This window comes from Muscardinus avellanarius (assembly GCF_963383645.1).
Source record: "Muscardinus avellanarius genome assembly, chromosome: 12".
Lineage (NCBI taxonomy): Eukaryota > Metazoa > Chordata > Mammalia > Rodentia > Gliridae > Muscardinus > Muscardinus avellanarius.
The window spans coordinates 68,894,225-68,911,624 of record NC_137798.1 but is presented as its reverse complement, the minus strand read 5'-3'; the positions used below and the strand labels follow the sequence as shown (position 1 = coordinate 68,911,624).

The 17,400-nt window shown below is 39.9% G+C and overlaps 1 protein-coding gene across 1 annotated transcript in view; it reads right to left on the bottom strand.

Annotated features, from left to right (window-relative positions):
• The window catches only part of LOC308271520 (nesprin-2-like), a gene marked incomplete at its 3' end in the record, with an annotated part of 253,796 nt that overhangs the window by 224,834 nt on the left and 11,562 nt on the right, over positions 1-17,400 (bottom strand). The window contains exons 9-14 of the mRNA XM_080707904.1: positions 15,598-15,755; positions 13,543-13,690; positions 11,290-11,867; positions 9,606-9,785; positions 7,638-7,788; positions 25-183 (exon numbers count right to left, since the gene is read on the bottom strand). Of these exons, the coding sequence (XP_080564030.1) occupies positions 25-183; positions 7,638-7,788; positions 9,606-9,785; positions 11,290-11,867; positions 13,543-13,690; positions 15,598-15,755 (1,374 nt within the window). The remainder of the gene's footprint in view (positions 1-24; positions 184-7,637; positions 7,789-9,605; positions 9,786-11,289; positions 11,868-13,542; positions 13,691-15,597; positions 15,756-17,400) is intronic.

Genomic DNA, 17,400 nt, shown 5'->3' with positions numbered 1-17,400 from the left:
GCAATCAATTAAATTATCACGTACATCAAGCCATCTGTCCACAATCACATTAGCCTCCTTTTCAAATGGGGGATCTTCGAAGGTTTTCATTTTATTTAGATGAAACTGTAGGTTTTTACAGATCTGGTTTATCTTGTCCACAACTTCCACATGTTCATTAAATTCTTCTTTGACCATTTCAATCTGTAAGAAAAAATGAAAGGTGGTTTTGATATACTGACATAGACAAACTACTAAGAATCACAATACTATTTCTGTTTTATGATAAAAACAACATCATAATAAAGAGTGATTCCTCCTTACATTGTTTTCTGAACAGGTTTTTATTATTTTACTTTCTCAAGGAAGAGTTTGTAGAGTCCTAGCCACTGGCTTAGTAATCTGGTGCTCAAATTTCTTCATACACAATATCATGAAATATTAATAATAATCTAAAACCATATTTCTGGCCCATGAGAAATAAGGTTCTACCAAAAAAAAGGCAGATTCATTCAATCGAGTAAAAATATGATAGCACCTACAATGCTCCAATAGGAATATTTTTAAGGTCAGAGAATGTCAGTGTTCATTGAATTAACAAAAACTTGAAAAGGTCTTCATGACTTCAAGTTTAATCTTCATGATCCTAAGGCCGTCATTCCTAACATGGAAGGTGAAACGCTACTCTGTCAAAAAGAACGTCTCCAGTTGCTTGAAAAGTAAACAAAATCCAGTCATCCTCTGGTCAGTAGCCATGAGGGAATAGTTTCAGAACTCCCAGCAGACAGAAAAATCCAGAGATGCTCAAGTAGCTATATAAAATGACACAGAATTTGCATATACACTATAAATATCCTGATATATTTTTCAGTCATTGTTAAGAATTACTTATAACTAAAACAATGTAAATGTTACATAATTATACTATAGTTAATAAAATGATCATTTTAAAAGTTAATTCATACTCAACATGAGCACAATTTTTTAAAAATACGTTCAATTATACTGTGGGTCAAATCGGCACACGACAAACCCATGGAAGGTCAACTGTCCTTCTAAATGTTGGTCAAAGAATAAACCTCAGGGGAAATGTTAAAATACAGCAAGTGGAATGAAAATGAAAATGAGACATCAAAATCTATGGGACGTGTGGCATTGCTGAGAGGGAAGTCTACGGTGCTAAATGCACACATAAGAGAGGAGGAAAACCTTCAAATCAAGACACTACGTCAAGAACTCACACACAAAAAATAAACTCAAAGCAAGTAAAAAAGGAGGCAATAATAAAGATAAAAGCAGAAATGAATTAAAGAATATTAGTGAAAAATCAATAAAACAAAAAACTAGTTTAAAAAAATAAAACGGACAAATTTCTAGCAAAACCATTAAATAACAAAAGAGAAGCAAGAAATATCAGTACTAGAGGTTGAACAAGGAATATTACCACAAACATCAAAAAGATGTTAAGGGAATGCCTTAAATAACTCTACAAACTTAAATTTGAGAATTTAGCTAAAATAGACAAATACCTTGCAAACCACGAATTACCACAATCCAGCCAACATTAAATACATAACATGAATAACCCTATTCATGCTAAAGATATAACATATGCATAACATGCAAACTTGCCCAAAAGAAATCTATAGGTGCAAACGTTTAAAGAGAAGTAAATGCCAATTATAAACAATCTTTTCTAAAAACAGAAGAGTTGTGATTATTCCCAGTTCATTATATAAAAGTCATTTTTATGCTGATTTCAAAACCACAGAAAGGCTGGGCATGGTGGAGCACGTTTGTAATCCCAGTACTTGCTGAGACAGGGGGATCACAGGTTTGAAACCAGCCGCAGCAACTTAGCAAGGCCCTTTACAACTTAGTGAGATCCTATTTCCAAATAAATAAAATCAGGCTGGGGGTTTAGCTCAGAGGTAGAATGCCTCTGGGTTCAATCCCTAGTGCCACAAAGCAAAGCAAAACAAACAAACAAATAAAAAACACAGAGAAAGACAATATAAAATAAGAAAGAAGAGGCTGGGCGTGGTGGCGCATGCTTGTAATCCCCGCGCTTGGGAGGCAGAGACAGGAGGATCGCGCTGGTTCGAAGCCAGCCTCACTGGCTTAAGAGACCCTGTTTCCAAATTTAAAAAATATATAAAATAGGTCTGGGAGTGTAACCCGGAGGTAGAAGGGTTTCCAGGAACCCCAGTACCACCAAAAATAAATAAATAAAATAAAGAGTAAAAAATAGGGCTGGGGTGGAGCTTGTAGGTAGAATACCCCTGGGTTCAATTTCCAGGACCACAAAAACAGCAAATAGAATTCAACATATATAAAAACAAACACTAGTGACCAATAACATTTATTCTAAGAATGATACAAGACTGGTATAATGCCCCAAATTCCAACATATTAGCAACCTAATGATAAAAAAATGTGTGTGTGTGTGTGTGTGTGTGTGTGTGTGTGTGTGTGTTCTACATGGAAAGAAATCGCCTGTCACGTTGGCACAAGTTACCACTGGGTGAAGAAGAAGAGTAGGAACGAACATTTTAGAAGAGTAAAAAAAAGTATTTTCATCACAGGAACTGTGGGTTTGTTCCACAGCGGCGGGGAGGGGGAAAGGCAAAGACCGCCTCTGACATCTCTCAACAGCCCTGACATTCCCGCCTTCTGCCTTTCATAGACAGTTTCTGAAGAGAGCACCTCATTCACACCAAACTGACTGGAAGATATGTTAATGACAGCACAGATGTTTCCTTTTTAAAGACACTTTCGAATATCTGAGAAGAAGCGAGGCGTGGGAGCACAGGCTTGTAATCCCAGTACTTGGGAGGCTGAGGCAGGAGAACTATGCAGGTTTGAAGCCAGTCTCAGCTACTTAGTGAGGCTCTTAGCAACTTAGTGAGACCCTGTTTCCAAATAAAATATATAAAATAGGTCAGGGAGTGTAGCCTGGAGGTAGAAAGCCCTTGTGTTCCATCTCCAGTAACACACACACACACACACACACACACACACACACACACACACAATCAATGTACTAAAAAGTCTGTATCTTTCATACTAAGTAACATTTCAGCAAATATATAAGGTGCCCATGTTAGACACTATAACAGATACAGAATTTTCAATAAAACAAGAAAATCCCAGACTATTAAGCATTTCTTAAAGGTTACTTAATCACAGAGATCTTATTAATTTTATTTATTTATTTTCTGAAGTGCCAGGGGTTGAATCCAGGACCTCATTCATGCTAGACAAGCATCCTGCCGCTGAACTACATCCCCAATACGTATTAAATTTTTAAATACCTTTTGTATCCAAGCTTTTATAGTTGAATAAAGAGTTGGGCATGGCAAAGTTAATTAATATTTATTTCAAGTATTTTTTCCAAAGCAGGCAGTGCCTTGCCATGATTGAACAGAACACTGTAAGCAGATCTTCCTGAGTAATGATCCTGCCTGTTATTAGCCATGGAATCTTAGGAGCGTTCCTAAACTCCTAACTCGCTTTTTTTTTCTTCTTACAGAAGCAAGTTGCCAATATGACCGTCCAAATTCCAAAATACAAATTAGACTCTGTTTATGAGTAAACAGGACCAGTAGTCATGAAAATTCAAAACGTGAAGAAAATTCTTTTTGTGCTTCCTGTATTTTTTCTTACTGTTCAATAAAAAGAATAAGCACCCCTTGGGATCACTATTTTATACCTATTTTCTCTCTCCTACTCACAGAGGCTGGAGAACCCGGCGTACAATGACCAAGCCGTCAGCCTCTCAAGTTATCATTAGCAGCAGCAGCATCATCGTTTTAGTAGGAGGAATAATAATTACTTAAAACCTCAAGCATACATAATACTTTTATTTGGACTCAGTTGGTATGGCTTATTATTATTTTTTTGGCTTCTGGGGTAATTTGTCTTTCTAGAGGAGGGGATATGATTAGAACAGTAAAGAACAAAGAAACTGGTAAATTTGTGAAAGTACTACAATAAAAATCTTTGAAATTAAGAGTTTTACATATTATAGATTACATCTTTATTTTCAGTTCCTAGAAGTGAAATATTTTTATCAAATGTTAAAAAGACTTTCAAAGATCTTGAATAATATTGTCAAAGTGTTTTCTAAAAGAACAGAATGATAAACCCTTTTACTAGCAATGAGAATAGTGGTTTTGTTAACTATCAAAAGCTACAATAATCTAAAAAGGAAAAAAAAAGATTATAAAGTAGCTTGGGTATCCTTTGAAACTCCTTAAGTTGAATTCTATTTGTCTCTTTCTAAATTAATAATTCTCTATTTCTTATATGCAAAAAACCATTAGGATTCCAGTGTTTCCCTCACTAATTTCTATGAATTCTCCACATATTAAACCTTACACTATCAAACTTACTAAAAATATTGTTCTACTATATAACATTACATAAAACACTAAAAAAATTAAACTTATAATAATAATTTCTTTATATGGGGCATGTTTACATGAGTAGATATTGGTAAGTATTATAAATACAAATAACTTATTAAAAGCTCACATTCTTTATCTATGGTTACAATTAATGTTGAAAGCTGGGCATGGTTGTGCATGCCTATAATTCCAGTACTTAGGAAACTAAGACAGAAAGATTGCAGGTTTGAGTCCAATTTACTCAGCAATTTAGTGAGACCCTCGGCAATGCAGTGAGAACCTGAGTGATGTGTGCATGCGTGTCTCTGCCATCTTGTACTCCATTAAGATGTGTGACTACAGTGCACCAATAGAAAAATTTTAAGAAGCTGGGGCTGTAGGTCAGAGGTAAAATGTCTCTGGGTTCAATTCCCAATACAAAGAAAGAAAGAGATAAAGAGAGAAAGAAAACAATCTGGAAAAACCCCACAAGTATTAATGTTATTTAATACAAAACCATAGGGGGACAGAGAGTGTAGCTCAGTGGTACAGCTAGTGATATAGTGGTTCAGTCTTCCCACACAGGGGAGCGGGGAAGGGAAAAGAACCAAAAAGGAACTATAGGAAACTATCATCAGTAGGACTTCTTGACCACAAGTGGAACTAGGTAAGCCACTGCATTCTGTTCAAAACAAAGATAATAAAATGGTCAGCAAATATTTAAATGCCTGTTTGCATATTTTTAAGTTAAATCCACATCATTCCACATTCTGTCACTATAAAGGTGGGTTTTTATCTAACCCTAATTACTTAAAAAAACCCTCTTTTTTAGTATTAGAGAGTTTGGTTAACAGTTATCTTGCAAGAACTGTAAACATACCACTGAAACTAATATATATAGAGAAATATATATATATTCCTATAATGAGACACTACATGTTGGCATGTAGTGAATTCTTCAGTAAAATTTAAGCCAAATATTTGGGAGGCTGAGGCAGGAGGATGGAAGTGTCAATAACAGTCTCAGCAACTCAATGAGGCCCTCAGCAACTTAGTGAGACACTGTTTCAGAATAATTAAAAAAAATAGCCAGGCGTGGTGGTGCACGCTTGTAATCCCCGCGCTTGAGAGGTGGAGACAGGAGGATCGTGCTGGTTCAAAGTGAGCCTCGCTGGCTTAAGAGACCCTGTTTCCACATAAAAATATAAAATAGTTCTGGGAGTGTAGCCCAGAGGTAGAAGGGCTTCCAGGAACCGCAGTACCACAAAATAAATAAATAAATAAATAAATAAATAAATAAATAAATAAATAAATAAATAAAGCAAGCAAGCAAGCAAGCAAGCAAGCAAGCAAGCAAGCAAGCAAGCAAGCAAGCAAGCTAGAGTTGTAGCTCTGAGGTAGAATGCCCCTGGGTAAACAATCACCAAAAAAGAAACCAAACAAACAAAAAAATACCTTCATTGTGTGTGTCTTACAATTAATGACAGATTATGACTGTAAACTGTTTTTTTCTTATAATTGGTAGAATCTAAAACTTAATAAAATGGAGGTATATTGGCACTGAAGGTTGACTTTGCTCACTAGCTTTATAATGAATCATTATGCCTATGACCTTACCAGTCTTGTTGTAAGTACTCACACAGAATTGAGCACAGACTTAACTTTCGCTGGCTTCCCCCCTTCACCCTCCTCCCAAACTCCTCTCCTTCTAGGCTAAAGTTTCAGCTTTTTCTGCTTTGGTAAGCATCTATTTCAAAAAAAGAGGAATGTTTTGAAAAAGATTTCTTCCTCCCATAAAGTCTATAGATTAATAACTAAGACTTTCTAAAAGATCATTTTAAAATATTCTACATAAATTCTTAATTTTCACATATGTATAAACAAACATGTAGAAAATGCTTATGTTAGAGGAACAATAAGAATTCAAAATCTACACACACCAATGGTCAACAATTATAATAATGAAACACACAGTAGAAAGGATTTTTAGTTTTTATTTTACGTTTCTCCACCAGTGCATTAAAAAACACCATCTAGCGGCATAGTGGAACACACCTGTAACCCCAATGCTTTGGGGGCTGAGACAGGAGGATTGCAGGTTCAAGAATAACCTCAGCAATGTAGCAAGACTCTCAGCAACCTAGCAAGACCTTGTATCAAAATAAAAATTAAAAAATTAAAATGGCTGGGAGTGTAGGTTGGAGTTAGAATATCCCTAGGTTCAATTCCCAATACCCCCCACACACACACACACACACAAAACCCAGGGGCATTCAATCTCCAAGTTACACCCAATTTTTTATTTTTTATTTTGAAACAGCGTCTCACTGAGTTGCAAAGGACCTAAGTTGCTGAGGCTGTTGGCAAACCACAATCCTCCTGTCTCAGCCTCCCGAATGCTGAGATTACAAGCCTGTGCCCGACTTCCTATTTTTTATTCTTTACTTTGAAACAAGGTCTCACTACATTGCGGAAGGCCTCACCAGATTGCTGATGGATGGCCTCGAACCAGTGATCCTACTGTCTTAGCCTCCCAAGTACTGGGATTACAAGCGTGCACCACCACACCCAGCTCACCCGTGGCATCTTGACGTCACGTGCGAGCTTAATCCTCAAAAACCAATCAGAAGAGCAGCTCTCTGACTTGCGGTCATACGGTGCAGTGTGGTGTGTGCTTTTTTCCTAGCTATTGCACTCTTCAGCCACTCTTGTTGATGGCTACTGTACGTAAAATCATAGAAAATAATGACATCTAGTGTCCAAAATACGTTATTCTTTTTAGAATACGAAAGCTGTGATGGGTGAGGCTATGCACAGAGTAGAAACAATGTAGAAATTAAGCTCACACATATGTACAGGAAACAAGTAAGTAGAAACAGAATTCTTCCCTCGTGAGTTCACAGGAGTGGTGCTTTCTACCATCTGCCTCCTCTCGGGCCTGCGCTGAAGTCTCAAATGTCCTCCCAGCAGGCTGTAGAGGGGCTGTCGGAACCTCACAGACACAGCACGGAGGGTGACTCCAGGCTCTGGCAGAACCATGCTTCCAGAACCAAAACCCAAACAGAAGCAACCCAGTATCCAACTACTTAGGGACTGAATTTTTTAAGCTCTGATGATAAATTCAATAAATTTCTAGTATCCAGTAAAATCGTCATTAGGAACTTTTTCTAAACCAAGTACCAAAACTGACATTCATAATACCCTCTCTTTGCCCACAGGCTGCTAAGAGAGGCCACTGGGCAGAGGTTTTCTTTGGGAACGTGGACTCACCTCTGCGATTCTCTTCTTCAGGTTCTCCTTCCCCATGTAGGAAGCCTGCAGGGAGATGACATTCTCCTCCTTCTGAATCAAGGCTGTCAGGACACCTTTAAAATTCTGATATTGTTTTAGGAGCTCCAGAACTCTTCCGCATTGTTCAAGACTATGAAGAGGGGGAAAAAAGTAAAAAGTAAAAAAAGCTAAATGTCTGAAAACAACAAAAACATTAGTTCTCTTGGTAAGTATCCTGCAATAATGACTACTAAATCGTAATAAAGCCTGGTGGTGCATACCTGCAATCCCAGCAATGTGGGAGGCTGAGATAGGAGGATGACAGGTTCAAAGCCAGCCTCAACAACCTAGCGAGGCCCTAAGCAACTCAGTGAGACCCTGTTTTGAAACATTACAATAAAATAGGTCTGTCTTCAGTATCAATAAATAAATAACATTTTCTTTCAACCCAGCTTATTATATTGTTTTACCAATATTACCCAAGAATGATGACATATATGTTCATCTGGCCAAGAGAGAGTATAAGTAGTCACTGGATTCATATGTAATTTAGATTACATATTAATATGTAACTGTCACCAGATCAATCTGTAAAAGCTAATAGATACAGTGGCAGCGGCGCATGCCTGTAATCCCAGTACTTGGGAGGCTGAGACATGAGGATCTCAGGGTGGCACCCAGCCACAGCCACTTATTGAGACCCTGTTTCAAAATAAAATTTTTAAAAAAAAGAGTTGGAGGTACAGCTCAGTGGTAGAGTGCCTCTGGATTCAATCTCCAGTCCAAAAAAAAAGTTAATAGAAAAACTCTGGAGAGAAATACAGGAGTAATGCCCTACAGAATCAGCAACATGTTTTCACATTAACCAAAGGACATCTTGGACAACAGTGCTCTGTGAATTACTCTTAGAGATACTTAGAATAACTCAGTGACTCACAGGTTGGTTTATTTTGTGTTTTTTTTTCTCTTTTTTTTTTTTTGTGTGTGTGTGTGTGGTACTGGAGATTGAACTCAGGAACTCAACCCCTGAGCTATACCCCTAACCCTTTTTATTTTCTTTTTATTTTTTATTATTTTTTGAAACAGTGTCTCACTAAGTTGCCGAGGCCATCCTCAAGCGTGCAATCCTGTCTCTGGGATTACAGACATGTGCCACCCAGCCTGGCTGAGTCACAGGTGTTTTAAGGGGATATCTATTCTATTCTACTCATTCCGGATTCAGACCTTTTATAAAAGGAAAGTGGGTCAGAGAAGGTGGCAGTTAGCACCCCAGATTCTAGTATGGCAGGGTGCTAATTGGTTGTATGACTCAGGGAAGTTCTTTTAGTCTCTCTGGACCTCAAGTCTGTCCTCTGTAAACTCAGAAGTGGCCCAGATCAAACAGCACAGTCTTTCTCCTGACCTCTTAACACGTGGGTTCTGGTAAGACACAGGAGGGGTCGACAGATGGAACCTGAATAGAGGACGAGGAAGGGGCCGCCAAGAGAAAGCACAGTAAGGGGAAGCCACAGGGAGGCCCGGCACATGGGGACTTCCCACAGCAAGTGGGTCTTGTGCTTCCCCAGGGAGACAGAGTGGCAAGTGGCCCGAGCCACGGAGGAGGGCAGGGTCGAGAGCTGCCAGAACCACCCCTGGCAGACACTGGCCTCGTGACTCTGTGAAGCCCGCTTGCCCCATCAGGTCCGCGAGATGTGTCTTCAACACCAACATTTCAAAACACACACCAGGCATGGTGTGGTTCACCATATCCCCAGCACTTAGGAGGATAAAACAGGAGGCCTGCAGGTTCCCAGCCAGCCTCAGCAACTGAGCAAGACCCTGCTTCAGAATAAAAAATAAAATAGGGCTGCAGGTGTAGTTCAGGAATAGAATGTCCCTGGGTTCGATCCCTAGTATCGCAAAAATAAATAATTTTTTAAAACATTGTATATAATCTTTCAGATGCGGGCAGGAATGGCTTTCTCTTACCTTTCGGCGATGGAGGCCCTCGCGTGCTCACACAGGACTGCCGTATTTTGGCACTGTTGAATCAGAGTTTTCTCTCTGCCATCTTTGAACTGTGGAAGAGAACGGGCCATTTCTTCTAAGTCTTTCTTCTCTTCTTCATACCCATCTAGATCCTTCTCCAGCCTCGTGAGTGCTTTTTTCCTTGATTAAGAATGAGAAAAGCATATCGGCCAACTGTTAATGGACCTGACTCGACACAATGTGGGTGATCTGGGGGACCGCGCTGGTCTCCATTTGTCTGCATGAGGTGAACACCAAAGCTACACGTTTCTACTACAGAGTTCAGGAGGCCCTGGGCATTGCAAGAATACTAGTTAAGTGTTTTAAATGAAAATAATAAAATATACAAAACCATAAGCAACAATGTGAGCTAAGCTCCCTGGCACCTGTGCCATCTCTTCCCCTCCTGCTGTACCTCTCGGCTCCTCACATGCTGTCCCGACCCACCCCGCAGCCCACGACCCTCTGCCTCCAGGTGGCCACCTGGCTTGCTCCTGCACCGCACTTGACTCAAAGGTCACCTCAGTAAAGCCTTCCCTGATGACCCGATTAAATTTTAACTTCCTCCTCCCTCCCCTCCCTAGTTCTTTCTCCAGAGGTTTTATAACCGCAGACATACCAAAGATCTTATTCCTGTTAGGAGACAATAAACTCAACAAGGGGCAAGAATTTCTGTCTTACTTTTCAACAGTTATACCTAAGAGTACCTGGCAAACAATACATATTTCCTCTAGGAATAGCAATGCTAATAATTAATTTATTACTTATAAACACAATATTCTCATTTATACATTACTATTACACTGACCTTAGCTGTCTCTGAAACCCAGCCACAAGCCCTCCCACTCAGTACCACCCTAATCCTGCAGGAGAAGAAGAGAAAAGCAAGTAACTAAGGAAGTCCAAGACGCACTGTGGCATCTTCCGCCTCGGCTCCTTCAATAGCAAATGTGTGGGGTGTGCCCGTTCTGTCCTTAAGGGGGCGCCATAATACACACACAGAGGTACAGGAGACACTGAAGTGAGTGGCGTCCCCTATACATTATCTTACTTCACCCTTCTTCGTTCAGGAGAAGATACATTTCAAAGAGATTTTTTAAAAATTACCTAACACATTAGAAAAGCATCCATTATGGTTTGGATTTAAGATGTCCCTCAAACTCTGGTGTGTTACCAGTGCAGCCAGGGTTGGAGGTGGGCCATGGCTGCTGGTGGGTTGCTGGGGACTTAGCTGGGGATGTAGTGTCTTTCCTGAGCAGACTTGCTGCAGTTTCTCCGCCATCCTCCCTCTCACTCTGTTCCCTCTGCCATGAGCTGAGAGCAGCTTCCCCTCCGCCACCATATTCTGAGCTCCGCAGCTGTGACCCAGCCTAACATGGACTGTAAGTTTTGAACTGTAAAGCCCCAAATAGAACCCTTCTTACCATAGTTTTGCATGTCACAGCAGTCAAAATGCTGATTAACCAGCATCATATCAATAAAAAGGAAGCTTGCGTGGAAAGTTTACTGAAAAGAATGCTGAACACTAATTTGAAAGACAGAGTGAACTAGAAAGCCATAGATGCAGTTGTGTTCCCTAACGTACCTGGGAATATAGAAAAGCCTCACCTTGAATAGAAATGGGTAGAAACCAAACTGTTCTTACCGATGTTTTACAGCTGGGACAGTAGGATCCTTAAGACCAATTCTACTGATTTGATTCTGCAACTCTTGAATATTCTTAAGGAGCTCAGCATTTTTGGATCGACAGGCCTCCAGCAGCTCGCTTTCCTCAGTGCTTTCCTCCTGTGAGCCATAGCCAGGGGTCTCTGACAACCTTCTTGACCAGGCGGCAAGGAGTTTTTCGCAGGTGGTGTCTTCACCTCGTGTGGCATCTTTGAAGCTGAGATCAAGCACCTTCAAGCGTTCATCCAAACGCCTGGCCTTGTCTTTGAACAGATGAATTTTTCCCTCCGTATTTTCTGGTGCCACTTGTGCATCTGAGGCTGAAAGGTCTGAGAGCTGAGCTGTTTGTAGAGAAGCCAAAAACCCCTCCAGGGCTCTTAGGGCCTCTTTGCTCATCTGCACCTTCAGGTACATTTCCTTGAGTTGGGTTTTGCATTTCAGCAGAATGCTTTGTGTGGCACACAGATCGAACGGGTGTAGATCCTTTAAGATGACATGGCCTGGGTCTTCTAAATTGGTACATATTTCAATCTGTTTCGCTATGGAATCTTGGGTATTCTAAAATACAAAATTAAAAAGCTAAAAAAAGACTGAAGCGAAAAAAGAAAAAAGGCTTATGAGAAACGAATTCCCCCCACATGGCTAGATTTATCTAGAGAAATATTTGTGAGTTTAAACCAAAGCTGACAGTTTCAACATGAGGAAACATTTTAATTACTAATGATCCGATGGCTAAGCTGTCATTTTCTGATAGCCTTCCTGATGTTTCACGACACCTTCCATAAAAATAAGTATGTAGGTATATTGCTTTACAATAGAGATAAGCAGTCAAGAGATCTAGTCTATAATCTGAAAAATAATATATATGTATATTTTAAGATGAGATCTGAAATAGGTAAACTGAAGACTGTGTCAATTTAAATCTATTAATATGATATTTAGGAATTCAATAATTGAAAAACACATTCATAAAGAAGGTTTCATTTAAGCTGGGTATGGTAGTGCATGCCTATCATCCCAGCACTTGGGAGGCTCAGACAGGAGAATCACAGATCCAAAAATCAGCCTCAGCTTGTACTCCCAGTACTTGGGAGGCTGAAACAGAAGGATCACAGGTTCACGGCCAGCCTCAGCTACTTAGTGAGCCCCTCCGCAACTTAGTGAGACCCTGTTTCAAAATAAAGAATACAAAATAGGACTGGGGGTATAGCTCGGAAGGTAGAAAATCCCCGGTTCAATCCTCAGTCTAAAAAAAAAAAAAAAAAAATCAGCCTCAGTAACCTAGCAAGATCCTGTTTCAAAATAAAAATTAAAGCTGGGCGTGGTGGCACATGCTTGTAATCCCAGCATTTGGAGGCTGAGACAGGAGGATCACGATTCACTGCCAGCCTGTGCAACTTGTTTCAAAATAAAGGATAAAAAATAAGGCTTGAGGGTGTAGCTTAGACATAGAATGCCCCTGGGTTCCCTCCCCAGTATTGCAAAAATAAAAAAATAAAAAATAACACTAAAAAGACCTAGGATGTATCACTCAGATGTAGAATGCTTTTGAGTTCAATGGCAGTACTCCCACCCAAAAAAACTTCATTTTGAATTCAAAGAAAATATCCCATTATTTACTCCACACTATCTACCTCTGAATTTTTTTTTTTTTTTTTTTTTTTTGGTGGTACTGGGGGTGGAACCCAGGGGCTTTCTACCTCGGGCCATACTCCCAGACCTATTTTATTCACTAAGTTGCTGAGAGCCTCACTAAGTAGCTGAGGCTGGCTTTGAACCTGCGCGATCCTCCTGTCTCAGCCTCCCAAGCGCGGGGATTACAAGCGTGTGCCACCATGCCTGGCCCTACCTCTGAATTTGTGAGAAAAAAGGGAATTGAGTACTGAAGAATAAGTCTAGAGCTGGGAGTGGTGGTGCATACCTGTGATTCCCAGAACTGAGTAGGTCGAGACATGAGGATAGCAGGTTTGAGGCCATTCTCAGCAACTTAGTGAGACCCCCGTTTCTAAATAAAACATAAAACAGGGCTGGGGGTAGAGCTCAGAGGTAGAATGCACCTGAGTTCAATCCCCAGTATCAGGGGAAAAAAATAAGTCTAAATTATTGAAGATTTTTAAGTCATTGCTTACGTTCTAAATACAAATTATGATAAATCATTAAAATCCATAAACACCTACAAATCACTGGAGGGTGGATCCGTTTTGTAAACACACGGTGTGAAATCAATATTTACCTTCAAGTTTTGGTAAATTCCATCTGCATCCCTGAGGTGAAACTCCTGAACGGTCACGTGATGGAGGGGCAGGTCCGAGCCGCACAGGATGAGCGTCTCCTCCTCCACTGGTAACACGGCCTGCAGTGCCATCTCTAGAGACTCCATCCTGGGCAAAAAACCAGACATGAGGGGTCCACGGCAGAGAGCTACCCTACAGAGACTTCATTCTAACACCACTACTTAACCAAGAAGAGGAAACACTACCCAACAAAAGACATATAAAGATATCTACCAACTGCCACATTAAAACCCAAACCCACCAATCTAGAATGCCAAAACAAGAATCGCTGGCTATATCCAAATATCCCCCCCATTGATCCATCAGCTCATTCATTCAACAAACATCAAGTAGTAAGAGACACCAGATCCAGGTTAACTCCGCTTCCTTTTGGCCCAAGACAACTTCAACTAATTTCTGCTGTTTCCATATCATTATTAATGGTTTCTCTTTTGGTCTCAAAAGCATCCTGATACCCACGGAATAGAAAATTGTTGTTAAAACATACTAAGCATTTCCTTCTCTTGAGAACTAAAAACACCCACTGTAATTTAACTTTGACTTGGTGACCAAGAAAGCTCATCATTATTTTATCATGACTATGAAAAGAATTTATTATATTTCTTTTTTTTCTTTCTTTCTTTCTTTTTTTTTTTTTTTTTTTTTTTTTTTTTTTTGGGTGGTACTGGGGTTCCTGGAAACCCTTCTACCTCCGGGCTACAGGCCCAGACCTATTTTTTTTTTTTTTTTTTTTGAAACAGGGTCTCTTAAGCCAGCAAGGCTGGCTTCAAACCTGCGCGATCCTCCTGTCTCCACCTCCCAAGCGCGGGGATTATAAACGTGCGCCACCACGCCTGGCTGAATTTATTATATTTCCAAATTACAAATATTACTCCATAGTATAAGGATGGAAACATAATGGGGTTCAAAAGCTGGGCTTTGCTGATAATAAAACGCACAATAACAAACTAAAACATGGGTAAGTAGCATATAGGCTCTGAGCCTCTCCACTACTTACTATAAAAAGTGGGGATATGCACTGGGAACACATATCTTAGGGAAATGCGATAGTAAAGTAGTGTCATTTTGGGAATGAAGTCAATGCCCTAAGAAGTTATATTCCTGGGCAGCAAATGCATGCCCAGGGGGAGATGGTGGGAAGAGCACGGCCTGAGAGCTGGAGAGAGACCTACGTTCCAAATAAGGGCCTGACTAGCAATGTAGCTTGGCTACATTATTTAACCTGTCTGTTTCATCAGTAAAAGGCCCACCATAATCACTACAGTTTGGATCTCCCCTACAGGCCTATGTCTTAACAGCTTGGTCTTTGGCTTGGTGGTGTTCGCAGCCAGTGAAATCTTTAGACAGTGGGGCCTAGCACAAGTTAGTCAGACACCAGGGTGTTGTGCCCTTGAAGTGGTTCCTGGAGACCCATCACTTCTGTCTCTTTGATCCCTAGCTGTTGGGAATGGAGGGTTTCTCTGCCACAAGTTCCCACCATGATATACTGTGCCTCCTTAGCCCTGAAGCAAAGGCCAAATGACCATGAACTGAAAATACTGAAACTGTAAGCAATGATAATCTTTCCCTTTTTTTTTTTTTTTTTTTTGCAGTACCAGGGATGGAACCGAGGGACACTGTACCTCCTAGCTACACTCCCAGCCCTATTTTTACTCTTTTTTTTTTTTTAAGTCTTTTTATTGTTGAAACAGGGTCTCACTGAGTTGCAACGAGCTTTACTAAGTAGCTGAGGCTGTCTGTGAACCACGATCCTCCAGTCTCTACTTCCTGAGTGCTGGGATTCCAAGCGTGTGCCACCACGCCCAGCTTTCTTTTTCCTTTTTAAGTTAATTTATCTGAGGTATTCGTCAGAGCAATAGAAAGCTGACACAATAATGTTAATCTTGCTTATGGTGTAACAACTAAATAAAGTCACATGTTTAATATAATAGTAGCCTTGGCTAAAAGTTTTGTAGACTTATTAAATTCATGATTCATAGATTTCATATTTATACCTGTTATTAAGAGGCTTCTGAAGCTCACTTTCTTTTCTCTTTAATCTCTCTCTCTCCTTAATTATCACAGGCTTCTCCATGTCACTCACAAGACTTTCTAATTTCAGCGAAGTGATTTCAAACTCTTTCCAGCAGGCATCAGTTTCATTTTTTAAGACCTAGATAAAAAGCATAAATTAGTTCATCAACTAGTGGTTAATCAACAAAATTATTGTGTTCTTCCAAATGGAGATATTCACCAATTACGGGCACAAACACAAGGTTTCTCATGAAAGTGTGCTTTACAGTATTTTCCAACCATCTACAAATGAACTATCCCTACAGGGAGTAATGATGTTCGGGCTCTCAGAAAGCCCGTTCAGTGACCTGAAGGGAGCTGACAATATGGCTTTCAGAGGTGTCCCAAATCCTTTCCCCTAAAATGGACTCAGAGGATACAATTCAGAAAGATATGTATGAATGGAAGAACAGATATTCTATTTCCTGTAGCTAGTAAATTTTTCTTACGTTTTAAACTAAAACAAAATTAGAGTGACCCATATCTGTGTCTACACACAATAGAAAGGAATGAATCTAATTTATGGTTTATAAATAAGCATCTATAATTTTATACTATTCTTGCTTGTTATCTTTTTGTTTTGTAAAAACATTACTTATGAATTCTATTGAGGAGAGTGAGATAGAGATATAGAGATATAGAGAGAGAGAGAGAGAGAGAGAGAGAGAGAGAGAGAGAGATAGAGAAAGAGAGAGAGAGAGAGAGAACTGAACTCAGGGGTATTCTACCTCTAAGCTATACCTCTACCCCCTTATTTTTATTTTTTATTTTGAAACAGGGTCTTGTTAAGTTGCCAAGACTGGCCTTGAACCTATGTGCCTCCTGTCTCAGTCTCTGGGATTATAGGTGCGCACCACCATACACAGCTTCAACAGAATAATTTGTTCTTCACTTTCCCCGAGGATTAATAGAGCTTTTTTACATGACTCATTCAGTCATAGAGGAAAAGTCTCAAGACAGTTTCTTAATTGTGATGAAAACATGCTAAATCAATCACTCGGAGCTTAGAGATTTATCATATAAATTTGGCTTATTTAGTTGAAAACTAGAGGGGAACCAGATGACGGCGTGTGACTGAAAGCTGGTAAAACGAAGGAGACTAGAAAACATAGGAGGACATTGGAGGATGCACCCCAGAGGGTTTACGAAGGCACTCGGATACACGCAACAAGAAAGCTGCACAGATAGTGTTCAAAATAATCAGGACATCTATTCACAGGACTTACAGTGCGTACGCCAACCTCCAATAGGTTGCTTTGTTTTGTTTTGTTTTCCTGTAGCACCTATTCTAAGGCAATACTTTCTCTAAAGCATTTCTAGGAATAGGATTCACCATTTAAACTGAACACTCTCTCCACCGTCTGGCCCTTGTTACCAAATATCAGTCAGCAACTGGTCTACCTTACAGCAATTTTTTTGTGTTTTTTGTTTTTTGGTGGTACTGGGGATGGAACTCAGGGGCTTTCTACCTCTGGTCTATACTCCCAGACCTATTTCATATTTTATTTGGAAAAGGGGTCTCACTAAGTTGCTGAGAGCCTCACTAAGTAGCTGAGGCTGGCTTCGAATCTATGCAATCCTACTGTCTCAGCCTTCTAAGCACTGGGATTACAAGCGTGCACCACCACGCCCGGCTACCTTACAGCAATTTTAAGAAATGTGACAACTGGGTTGAGATGATGAATGACTGGAACAAATATTCACTCACTACTTTATCAATTTTGGAGCAACCTGGAAGAATTTGA